The 13572-nt window shown below is 36.6% G+C and overlaps 1 protein-coding gene across 1 annotated transcript; it reads right to left on the bottom strand.

Moving 5' to 3' along the window:
• Positions 1-9248: 9248 nt before the first annotated feature.
• On the bottom strand, positions 9249-12314 carry LOC103426055 (uncharacterized). Its single transcript, XM_070816365.1, is given in 9 exon segments — positions 9249-9632; positions 10118-10245; positions 10248-10320; positions 10817-10886; positions 10995-11054; positions 11176-11267; positions 11401-11589; positions 11716-11995; positions 12064-12314. Coding segments are annotated over 9 exon segments (1527 nt in total).
• Positions 12315-13572: the final 1258 nt, after the last annotated feature.

Genomic DNA, 13572 nt, shown 5'->3' on the forward strand with positions numbered 1-13572 from the left:
CTTCTCTTTGTCCAAGTATATATGGAAGGATTATAAGCGTTTTTCTTTTTGCAACAAAAATAAGTGTGTTTTTGGCTATAAAAGCGTTTTTTTTTTTTTTTCATAAAACACTTGGATGTTTAACAAAATTTTCAACATTTTTTTTTTATTAAATGGGATGATAGTGTTCACTAATCATCCCCATAATCCTATTAAGATAAAAATAAAAACACAAATGAGGAGGACATAAAGTCAAACCTCATTGATGAAAAGTACATAGCAAGAAACACGATAAGGGACAAAATTTTCAACATACTTATTGTAAAACCACTTCTAAAATTTTCAACATACTTATTGTAAAACCACTTCTAGCCAATGTGCTTCTTATAGAAATAGTTTAAAAAATGGAAATTGAGTTGGCCAACCTAAGTATCGGTACATCTATATTATTTATGCATTTGATTAATATATCTTCACCACATTTACAACTCAATACATTGATTTAGAATTTCAGATCATTTTCAATTATCCTTCTTTGGAAGCAGATTCTCTCTGGATCAACTTTGTGGGAATCCTAAGGATCCCCACATTCTAGTCGTTCATCTAATATAGTGCGGTCAATTTTCATCAGGTACTATTTATGTTTAATTGTAAATAAAAAAAAAATCAGATGATTTTTGACCGCATGATACACGATAAATGACTAAGATGTGAGGATCTCTAAGATCCTCACAATTTGAATCCAGATGGGATCCAATCCCCCAGAACTTCATGGAAATTGACCGTTGGAGTGTCAAACTCATGAACTAGTCAACATGGAGTGTTACCATTTGATTTATGTTAATTTTATGTTGCTTGAAATTTATTTGCATATTATTTCTTTATACAAGCCATATTGAATATCCTACAAGGAAAGGATCTTCTCTAAATCCACTAGGATTCCCACATCCTAGCCGTTTATCGTACATTATACGGTTAGTTTTAGTCAGGTACTATTTGTGTTTAATTTTAAATAAGAAAAATCAAATAATTTATTACTACACGATGCACGATGAATAGTAGGATCCTTAGGGTATTGTTTGGTATGCAGACGGGACGAGATGAGACATGACGGGATAGAACGGAGAATGAGCAAAGATGCCCTCGGATGGAAACAAGGAGGAAGAAGAAGGAGACGGAGAGGTTATAATTTTGTGTTCCACAGATGTGGAACGAGTCGTTCCAGGGGGTGAGGTGGAACAAGTTGTTCCAGGGGGTGAGGCGGAACGAAAATTCACCCAAAATTCGTCTCGTGGAACAACGCGTTCCACCCGTTTTAGGTGCACCAAACGTGGGACAGAACGCCTTGTTCCACTCTGTTCCGTCCCATCCCACGTACCAAACGGTACCTAGGATCCCCACAATTTGAATCCAGATGGGATCCAAATGTTATCCTACGAACAGTAAGGGACAAATATACTCTTTTGTTACTTTGCAAATTACAAACAGGTCCACGTACAGATTTATGTTAAATATTTACATGATCTGACCGAGTTTATCTTAAAATAAATAAATTAGAGGACAAGCAACCTTTTATATCATTTTAGTCATTGCTCTACTCTCCTGTTGTAAATAGTGGGTATGTATGCCCACATGCACATAGTAAACATTTCACAAGTTTAATAGTGTTTTGTTTGCTCTATAAATAGAGCATTACAAGTGTTTAAAATGTGTGATAAAAAAAAGGAAGAATTGGAGATGAATGTGAGGGACTCACGGGAGAGAGAGGAAGGAAAATAAAGAGAGAAAAGAGAGGAAGAGGATAGGAGATAATAGATAGAGTTATCTTTGTACTCTTATTATTTCAAATTATAATGAAAGCACTACTACTACCCCGATGACGTACTCCAGTCACACTGACTGTAGAGTAACCTCGTAAATTTTGTGTCTTGTTTACTTATTCCACTGCACACGCCGTCGATTTTACAACACGTTATTAGCACCAGAAGCTCTTATGTCAGTGGAAAGCACATCGCCACAAATCCTGTTCACCTCATTCAGCTGGAATCTCACATATAAGAAATTCTTTTCATTTCATCTTCAAATCTCAGTACAATTGATTTTCTTGAAGCAACTATATATATTGTTGTATGACTGTATATCATTCTTTGCAGAAGCAAAAGAGTACATATTCAAAATTCGTAGGTAATTTGACAGCCATGTAAACAGCCTCAGAACTCCAACTTGCGGACCTCGAATTGAAACACTTTCTTCTTAAAAGTTGTTCGTCCGCTCAATATCTACAACATATCAAAATTTCAGAAACTTTAACATCTGAAATACTAAACCAATTTCCAATTTCTGTAGAAAACTGGACATCCACCTTATGAGTACCAAAACTCCATTTCGGTAGCTCAGATCGAAATTGTTTCTTCACGAAAGTTGTTCAGTATCCTCTTATCCATATCATACTAAAATTTGAGCTAAATCTAACGGTTTGATCTTCTCATAAGTTGTAGACACTCTTGACTCCAAAACTTATGGGAACCGTTTCGACTTTTTCGAAACTCATCGGAAGAGGAACACCAATTGGAACCTATTGTTACTATTATTTCCTGAGTAACCAAAATGACTTCAGAATTGTGAAATAAAAATAAAAATAAAAGGAATCAAACAAAAGAAGTGGCAGACCAAAAAAAAGAAAAAGCAAAAGATGAGGACTTAATTATTGCATTTTCTATTTTGGCATATTTATGTACATGGTGTTGGTTTAAAGCCCATGTCTCAAGTTCTATCTATTTAAAGCAATTTATTTACAGTGGGTAGAATTATTACCCTTTGCTTTAAAGCTTTGATATTTATGTGCATGATGTTGGTTTAAAGCTCATGTCACAAGTTCTATTTATTTAAAGCAATTTATTTACAGTGGGTAGAATTATTACCCTTTGCTTTAAAACTTTGATATTTATGTGAATGGTGCTGAATCAAAGCCCTTGTCACAAGCTTTATTTACTTTAAAGCAATTTATTTATCATGGATGGTTTTACCGCCTACTGCTTTAAGTTTTGATTTATGTGAATGGTGTTGATTTAAAATCCTTTCACAAGTTCTATTTACTTTAAAGCAATTTATTTACCATGGACGGTTTTACCGCCTATTGCTTTAAGTTTTGATTTATGTGAATGATGCTGAATTAAAGCCCTTGTCACAAGCTTTATTTACTTAAATGTAATTTATTTACTATGGCTGGAATTACCGCCTATTGATTTAATTTATTTATTATACTTATTTTTGTTACGATAAGTACATACTAGACCTGAAGTTCCTTGATTAGATTAGAACATGCAGTTTCTTAATCCTCAACATATAAAAATGATTGGACCTGAAGTTCCATCATGCAAAAAGATTGGGGCATAAAGTCCCTTGATCCTGAAGATCAGGACATGAAATTCCTTGATGAGTACCGTAAGTTTGAAGTGCCGCAGTGCCTTAACTTAATTGTAATAAAAGCCATAAGAATCTCAATTTACAGACTATTAAATAAGGACAAGAAGTTCTTTATGTCCATACTCAAAATGGTATAGCAGAAGCTTTTATTAAGCGAATGAAATTGATTTCCCACGCTCTGCTCATGAAAACGAAATTGCCAGTTTTCTACATGGGGACATATAAACTTTACATGATGCATTATTAATTCGGTTGAGACATGTTACCTACCATCAATACTTCTCAGTACAACTCGTGTTTGGGAACCAGCCAAACATTATACTTTTACGAGTTTTTTGTTGTATTATCTATGTGCCTATTGCACAGCCAAAATATATTAAAATGAGGCATCAACACAAACTTGGAATTTATGTTGGATTTGATTCACCATTTATCATTCAATATTTAGAACCCTTGATTGGGGATATGTTTACCGCATGGTTTGCGGACTGTTATTTTGATAAGACAATCTTCCCGCTGTTAGGGGGAGAAAATATCGTTCCAGAAGAATGATGAGAAAATATCGTTCCAGAAGAACGAAGAGAATTTGTCTTATTTTGATTCACGAAGCAATCAATGAGAAAATGAAATAGATGAATGATGCAACGAAAGTGATGAAATCATATATACTTGCTGCAAATGTGCCTACAAGAATTAATGTCCCTATTGGACAAAATAATATGGCAGCAAATGATTTATTTGTTGCACGCCTGAAGCGTGGCAGACCCTCAAACTCAAAAGATTCAGTTCTTTGAAATAAGAAAAATATTGCATTACTGAACTATTGCATTTCTGAAGCATAACTATTGCATACTAGAAGCATGACAATCCCCGCATGAATACACGTCCCAGATAGGACAATCCACGGATATGGGAATATTGATGTCTCATGCATGTAGCATGATAGACGTATAGGTTACAATGACTCAACTCCCCGGAAGTGGAGATTAAAATTCAAGCTCTATAACACTCAAGATGAGGTTATAATCCACATTCTCTAAATTATGACTATCCTGGAAGAGATAGTGTCATGCCCTTGAAGAGGCAATGGATATCCAAAGAAATGAAAAACTTTTATGCATGCACATGCACATGAGAATATGGGATCACGGATTGATGATAATCAATGGTAATTTTGGTTTTTACAAGTAGCTACTAAATTCATCAATGAGCTGTGTTGATATTGAGTCCCGTTCTTTTTCGTCAACAAAATTTATTGGCCAAAAATGGAGAAAGACAATTTTATTACAATTTTGTAAGAACGTGGAAAAATTGACCTATATATTTGAATACAATACAAATAGCCAAAAGATGTTGAACCAAGGTGGTTACAAATGGGCACTTGTAATACAGTGTAATACATTTACATGATATGACACAAGGTTACTAATTGAAACTTGAAATTATACTCTTGTAAACGAGTTCATATAAATGGAGAATTATATACGAAGGGTTGTGAGTCGCCCACATCATATCTCCATAAGTAAATCCTTTAAGTATACATGGGAGCAAATTACTCTGTATAAATTCCAAAGGTAAATGTGTCATGAAGTGTAGAAAATCCTTGAAGGATTCAAATTGCTTGAAGTAAGCCCCCGAAGGATAAAACATAAAATATGTACTCAATACCAATGGATGATATAAATTGCCTTAGTGAGTACTATCATTATGATATTGTTACAACATACTAAAATCTCTTGCAAGAGTCAATAACATTAAATTAGAACTCCTGAAGAGTTGATGATATTAAATTGAGACTCCTGAAGAGTTAAGAACGATTATAAAGTGTTGAGAGAATTATTGTCTCGAGCTGCAGATCGAACAATCTACCAACACGAATCTTATCCATAATGTCTATGATATTAAAGAACCATATGGATTGAAGATTATGAGTTGAATACTCAAATGATGTAGACACTAAGAATAATCATTTATCTTCGTGAGGGTAAAGATAAATTAATATTTGGTCCAGAAGTACCACATCTTAATGAAGTATATGCTTTATTGTATTTGGCACAATACATTGAATAAAATAAAGCTTATCTATTAATATCTCCAAGATTACATATATGTAAATACACATGAGTTAAAACAATCAAACAGGATGAAGCCTTCACAAAGGTTGCTTATGTGAAGCCTCAATACTTGGAAGTACCCCATAAGAGGGAGGCACTAGAGATTGATCATGTGGCACCCCAGTACTTAGCAAAACACCAAAAGGGGAAGGCATCAGTTGCTTTCGGAATCTAGCAACGAACCTCTGGTGATCACTTTGAATCCAACTTTCAGATTCCTGCAGCTGGTCGAGCTTTCTTTTTATGCTCGTAGAGTAATTATTCGCAAACACGTGTAACACTCTATTCTCGTGATTGAGCTTCTGATCTCTTGTTTAAGACTTGCCACCTCAGTCACCAATGATTCAACTTGACGAGTTTGAGTAAGTAGGCGTTGGCCCATAGGATACATAGCCCGCACATTGAACACTGAGAGCCAATGAGTCTTGAACGGCCAACTCATCAGACCGTTTTGAGAGGATCATGTTATCCTTTGGAGTGAGAAGATTCCTAGCTACCACATTAGCAGTTATGTTATTCTTCATTACAGAGTTCCTAACAGTAAGAGGACCATTAAAAGATAAGAAGGACGGCCCCCATATATTATCCTAACGCTGCTTATCTGTATCACCCCTAAGACTCAAATCTAAGCAAATATTAGATGGGCAAGTCATTTTTAGAAATGATGAAGGGAAAATGAGGTTAAGTAAAATTTCAGAAGTGCAAGAAGGGGGAAATTTCTCAGGCAGCAACTTTCTGAGCATACTTTTGAACATAATTGATGTCTCTATAAAAGAAGAGGCAACAGAGCCACTTGTTCAAAGATCGAAGCGACACGGCTCCCCGAATTTCAAAAGCCAGATTTTCCTGAATAAAGTTCATTGGCATTTTTCAGACGCAATCTCAGCTTTTTATGATATCGCGTGCAACTTTGTCAAAGATCTCTGACAAAGTTGAAAACGTGTAAATCTTACTGTTCTAATTACACCACAGTTGCTGACAAGAGTAAGGGTACAACACCACCACTTGCTATTGGGAAATCTCTATATATGTCGACTTCTGTTCTCCATAACAAGCAGACCTGCAACTCTGCAAGAATACCTAACTCTTCCTCATCTCTGAGAATGCATCTTCAACACATCATCTCGAAATACTCAGTTTTCTTCCTCTCCGAGAATACCTCTTCAAACAAGTCACACCAGAGGAAGATTATCTCATATGTTTAGGCACGAGAGCAAGAGTATCTCATATCATGCAATCTCCCTGTCTTTTCCTTTGTCCTGTTCTTACCTGCAAAAACAAGGATAAAGAAAACAATATGTTGGAACCTCCACTCAAACTCCTAGTATGGAACTAACTGCTTGGGACCTTTCCTGATTGCTTACCTAGCTCTCGAGTAGTCATCCTTAACTGTTGTTGGAGCTGGGTCTCCAGTCACCAAGAAGTGGTGAACCATCCAAATGCAAGGGTTACATTCCACTCCTGCGTCAGAAGGCAAATACTGTTGGAGAGATGCCACACATGCATGGGGGAAAAACAGGGAAAATACTACTTAAGCAAGGGGAGCAAGTAAGGCAAGTGAAAATGATACATTGAAGCATGTGGATACAAGCGCAACAAACACGTGCTGATTCATCCCCGACAAAGCCGAAGATCACTTGCCACGCGAAGCTCTTCACGATACAACTTCATTCAAGATCAAGCCTCGAAGGTCCTTGAAGAAATCACAAGTCCGATTCAAGATCAAGTGTCCACCACCTTTGAATCAAATTCTGCTCCAGATAAAAAGAGTAAATTCAGATTTTTGAAGCAAGTCTAGCAGAAAGCCCTCCAGCCCAGTTCAAGAATAAGCCTGTGGAAAGTTAACAACATGTAAAACACCTCTTTCAGCAACTCTTCTTACTAAGAGACTGAAGCAGAATGATCAACGATCATCTTAAATAATTTGAAATCAGGGGGAGATACTCATCAGGGGGAGCATCCAAAACAGATCAAGATCTTAACGAGTCAATTGAAGACTTATGTGGGTATCCAAGGGGGAGTGTTGTAAATAGTGGGTATGTATGCCCACATGCACATAGTAAACCCACATGCACATAGTAAACGTTTCACAAGTTTAATAGTGTTTTGTTTACTCTATAAATAGAGCATTACAAGTGTTCAAAATGTGTAATAAAAAAGGGAAGAATTGGAGGTGAATGTGAGGGACTCACGGGAGAGAGAGGAAGGAAAAGAAAGAGAGAAAAGACAGGAAGATGAGAGGAGATAATAGAGAGAGTTATCTTTGTACTTTTATTATTTCAGATTATAATGAAAGCACCACTGCTACCCCGATGACGTACTCTAGTCACACTGACTGTAAAGGAACCTCGTAAATTTTGTGTCTTGTTTATTTATTCCACTGCACACGCCGTCGATTTTACAACATCTCCAACTTTCTTTTCTGTCAATCTCTTTTTTCTGTGTTGCACTATAGTATACTTTTCAAATAGTTTCACAGTGTAATTCAAGAGAAATGCTAAAACTAAATTAACTAATCGTCCATACATGCGGAAATAACTTGGTCAACTGGTCTTCAACTTTCTTTTCTGCCATTTTTTCTATGTTGGTTTATGATATACTTTTTAAATATTTTTTTGGTATAATTGAAGAGAAATGTTAGAACCAGTCATCTACACATACTTAAGTAACTGAGTCAACCAGTTAGTTATTCAATCCCAATGTGCCCCATGTGTTGGAGATGGAGAATAAACCCCCAAGCTAGAATTAGTACTGAAAATTTTATTATATGTGACCAAGGAAATGCCAATAAAGCAACAGCTAAAAATCCATGTGTTTTCCACAAACACATGAACTATAAGAGTATCTTTAAAAGAGATGTCAAATATAATATATGTCAAAATTTTATTTAATGGTTGATGTGGCAAATTGAATACAAATGCTAAATTCTCTTATTTTCCAATGGATGTGTCAAATATTTATTTTACTATTAAAAAATAATCCAAATTAGTTTTAGTTTTTATTCTATTGGTTGTTAATGAAACTCATGCATTAAAAATTAAATTAAATATATTTGACTACTTCTTTGTTTGCTGTAAAAAAGACAACTAAAAAGCAAGAAGTCAAATAACTCACATGCCACATCATATATGGCATATCCATTGAAGAACACTTAAATATCTTTTAATCCTATTTGACATATTTGACATTTCCTTTAAAGATGGTCTAGCATGTCACCAAGAAACAAATTAATTCATATTATTTGTTCAGCTGTCGAACCAAAATAATGAAAAAAGGAAACCAGTTCAGCTGCCGGGAACATAAAATTGCCTGCATCGTCTGCCAATACGCCTGAACGAAAGAAAGTGTTTCATCAACCTCAGTCTTTCACCCATAGACTAACAAAAACGGATTTGGATCCTCTCCTGAGCCCAAGGAGAGGATCCTCCTGATCAAGAAGTGTGAGCCGTTGGATTGTGAGCCGTTAGATGAAAATTCAACGGCTATAATTATTATAACTTTAAAGGGATTCCTCTGTTTGTAGCCGTTGGATAAAAATCCAATGGCCCACACTTCTTGATCAGGAGATTTTATCCAACGGGCCACACTTTTTGTTCAGGAGGATCCTCTCCTTGGGCTCAGGAGAGGATCCAAATCCAACAAAAACATGTCACAAAGAACCCTCTTGTATTAGTAAATCCACTTACTCGATGAATAATGCGTAGCGTGTATAACTTGCGTATTGTTTGTTCAGCTGATGAGAACATAACCTGCAGCACTTTCCGGGAATCTACCTGCAGTAGTTGGGTTGGTTCTAGGAACAGTTCTTCGAACCTGCACATGTGACTCTGCTTCTTGCTGAAACATCTTAACGAGCTCTTGGAGCTCGAGTTTTCTAACTTCGACATCTTCTTCAACAATAGGTTTCTTCAAGCCAAGGTAAACCAATCCAATTCCAATCAGCACAACCCCTAACAAGACCAGAATGGCCGAAAACAGAGCAAATGCATATGGTGATCCTTCCTTTCCCGGTATTCCATCCACATTGATCCCAAAAAGGCCAGTGATGATAGAAAGCAGAAGGCCACAACCACCGAAAACTCCCAAGTTATGTGTCATAGTGAGACTTCTGTCCTAAAATTTATTGTAGTGGCAACAAATATTTAAAGCTGAATTGTAATACAGTTCCTGTAAATGAAATTAAACACACCTTTCATACCAAAGAGAGGACAGAACAGAAGAAACTGTTCATCTCATGTGGCATGCGCTTTAGGGCAACTCATAATAGACAATGATAACTTGATACAACTCATAAACCTTATCCGAGCATAATGTGTCAAAACTTACCCGTAACTATTAGAAAATTCTTACCAACAACATGACGTATGGCAAGGTACATTTCTTATGCAAAGCAAAACATCAATGTTGCAATATTCATTGGTCGTTCACAAATGTATGCTACAATTTCTCCTAGCTCAAATTATATTTCCACTCTTATGCATACTGAAATTCATTTTTCGTTGGGATAAAATATTTGAGATAAGGAGTTACTTGTGACGTTGTAAGGGATCAATGGCAAATATAATGACAATTTTAAGCATCTGAGTATGTATGTAAACCTGCAACCATGCATGAACAGTGCTTTGCATCACATCTTGAATAGTAAATAAGCGACCGCGAACAGCTTCTTGCTCTTGAATCATTTCCCTTGTACTCTTTCTTACTCCTTCTAGCAATCCCTTTGTGGTGTCCCTCTCAAGTGGTAAAGAAGCTCGAACATGATCTCCTCTCTTGCATGGAGTGACCACTTCACCCTAATAACCTTCAGGGTGAACATCAAGAAACCAAGTTCAGGTGAAGCATTAGTGTATTTTTTGCACGATTCAAACTTACAAGAAAGTCTTTAGTTGTTCATCCGAAAATGAAAGACCGAAAATGAAATGACCTGACCAGAGAATTTAAAGTACCAACACTTTATTCAAAGAAAGAAAACCAGATGTATGAAACAAAATATAACAGTGATTTTGAAGTTTAATCCCGACTTGATCCCTGTCGTTCACACATTGTACTCCAAATCTCAACGCTCATACATATTTCACAGTTTTTTTTTCTCACTAGTTCTGAATTTGTAGTTAAACATCATTTCTTCTGTTTATTGTTCTTAGAACTCCATGCGAATACAAATCTATAGCAAACTAATGCCATTCAACCAATTGATTTAGATTATTCTACATACTAAAGACAAACTTCTGAATTGAAATTTCTTCTCGTAGTATACGGGATAAAATTTTCTGCAAGTATAACAGAAACTATCGTACCTGGGTTGATAACCATCGGATTTCTTGGTTCAATATTATACTGAATAGATACACATCTTCATGAGTTCTCCTATCATAATCGAACATTTCATGTTATATTTATCATACATTTTAATCAGTAGACCTATTCCCAGTCTTAATCTTTTGTATATAATATGATGAAACGGGTGGGTTGAACCTGTTCATAAACTTCAGCTCAACTTCATCTGCAGCCCCAAATATGAATTTGCGATATAATCTGAAAAATCATGAAAAGTACGAATAAGTAAAAAAGAAACAATTCATTACACGACCAAATCTCGCATGGTTTAGTGAGTGCAATTTTATGCTTAACACTGCCTGATGAAAAAATCTGTCACCTATTATCCCAACATGCAAGGCGACAAGCTAAATGTGCTATGACTTCGTGAATATTCCATGGCATGCTAATGCCCTCAGCAGCAAGCAGTTCCTTCACCAAGCATGGGATTAAGTCATCATGAAGAATAGATTTCAGTTGATTACGCACGAAAACGGAATCAAGTTTGTTGATGTAAAAGCAATGTGATATTCATAAGCAAGTCTTTCATTGAACAAGAACAAACCTGGACTTCTGATATTCCTAGGACATTAACATTTTGTGCAGAACCTTTAACATGCAATGCTGTTATGAGGAAATTCTGTGACTGCCATGATCGTAAGACAACGGGAATGTCATCTTCATTAACAAGTGGATCACCTGCTGACTGGCCTAGGAGCTCAAATAATAGGCCACAAGCAACCCTTACAGGAACCTGGCAATATCATAGAAAACTACATGCATTAAATTTAACACTAGTAAGTTAGATCAGTCATTCTGCATGGTAACTTAGTAAAGCAATCAACGGAAGGATAGTCTCAAAGATAAAAGAGTATTTTACCTCATACAGAAGGTGCTTCATTCGCTCGCTTATCAGCTTACCGTCATCTCGCAAAGCAATACTGACAGCCGGGTGTAACCATTGAGCAGTACTCAGCCACGAATTGATGTATGGATGGCCGGCATCTACATGACACCACCATGTAGGACCTACTGGCCGTTCCCAGTAAGGAGCTGCGACATCTGCTACAGTAACATCATCGTCATCCTCCCAGCAAGCATCAACTTGCACTGTCTGGACCAGTTCCGATATCCTATCCCAAACGGCCTGAATGAGAGTCCTGGCTGTAGTTATTGCATTCTACATTATTATGACCAACTCGGGAATTTGCGAGGGGAGGTGATTCACGTGAGTTGTTTTTGTTCATCCTAGGTTGTATTACTCAGTTCATGTGAAGAAACTGGCTTCTTCGAAACTTGCTTCTTCGCCACATCCTTGACTACTGGCGATGACAGGGCCTTCTTATGCCCTCGAACAAATTCAAACGCATAAATGATTCCATTAGTCCAAAGATCATTAACCGGATTGTCATCTATACCATTACAGTAGGCTTTCTGATTCTCTTGCTTCTTCGTTTCGTTGCGCACCGGAGCTGTCATTGCTTCTGTGTCAAATAATCTGAACAAAAACATTGAAATTCATGCTCCTAAGTTCGTTACGGAGGAAAATCTTACTGCATGGATAACAATCTTATTCGTACCAGGTGAGAGACAAGTGTGATGAAATTTCGCAGCAGCAAGTGAGAGCGGGGTGTTGAAACTTGAAAGAGTTCAAGAGAAGCGGCAGAAATATTAAAGAGGGAGGGAGGGAGGGAGGGAGGCACGGCATATTGGCTTGGCATGGGAACCGGTTGACATGGGCACGTGGACGCATCTGCAGTGAAGTTGCATGATAGTATTCAACTCTGCGTCCTCTTGGCTTGCCACACACCATGCAATTACAACAACCACCACCTTGCAAACTCTGCCAATTGCAATTGGTGTTTCCTTCTTTTATTTTGCATTTTTGCTGAGTGGTTGTAACGCTCAGCACCCTATCTAATTAGTGTTTCCTTCTTTTATTTTGCATTTTTGCTGAGTGGTCAGCACCCTATCTATCAACTATACAAATTTTAAAATTCAATTATTTAACGGATTAACACTCACAACCCTATCTATTAATTATCCAAATTTTAAAATTTTTCTTTAAATGTGAAACATATAATAGTGAACATCACTGAGTATAATGAGCAAAGATATTCATTTTATTTATTTTACCTCTTGTAAACTAAGGGTGCGTTTGTTGCACCGGACTGTCTCGGACTGGACTAGCTTCAGGGACTAAGCTGGACTGGCTTAGACTAGACTAAACTGGACTAGCTTAGTGAAGGGTTTGGTGCAGTGTCGGACTAAGAAGCAGGATAATGAAAACAGTACTGTCACCAGTTTGATGTTTGCTCAGACTAGGACTACATTATTGTTCTATTTTAATTGCTTTTTTATTAAAGATATTATTAAAATTAATAATATTTGATGAGAGAGACTCAATAGAAATACAAAAACCAAATTTTCTTGCCAACGAAAGAAACATACATGATTCAAGAGTACCATTGTTCCAAACAACAATATAACAAAGTGTTCTCCCAACAAATCAAACGATGTTACATGAAAGCAACAAATCAAACATCTAATAACTAAAGAAAATAAACCACCGTAAACAAAACATAGATCATGTAAAATAGACCTTAATCGGGCATCAAAATTTGATACAACAGCTACTTTAACACCTGCTTTCCTCAGAGCTTCAACCACCTTCTCAGCATCAGGATCACAGAGATGCCAAGCCTATGAGAAAACAAAGAAAAATATTATAACCCAC

Source organism: Malus domestica, chromosome 17, assembly GCF_042453785.1.
Source record: "Malus domestica chromosome 17, GDT2T_hap1".
Classification (NCBI taxonomy): Eukaryota; Viridiplantae; Streptophyta; class Magnoliopsida; order Rosales; family Rosaceae; genus Malus; species Malus domestica.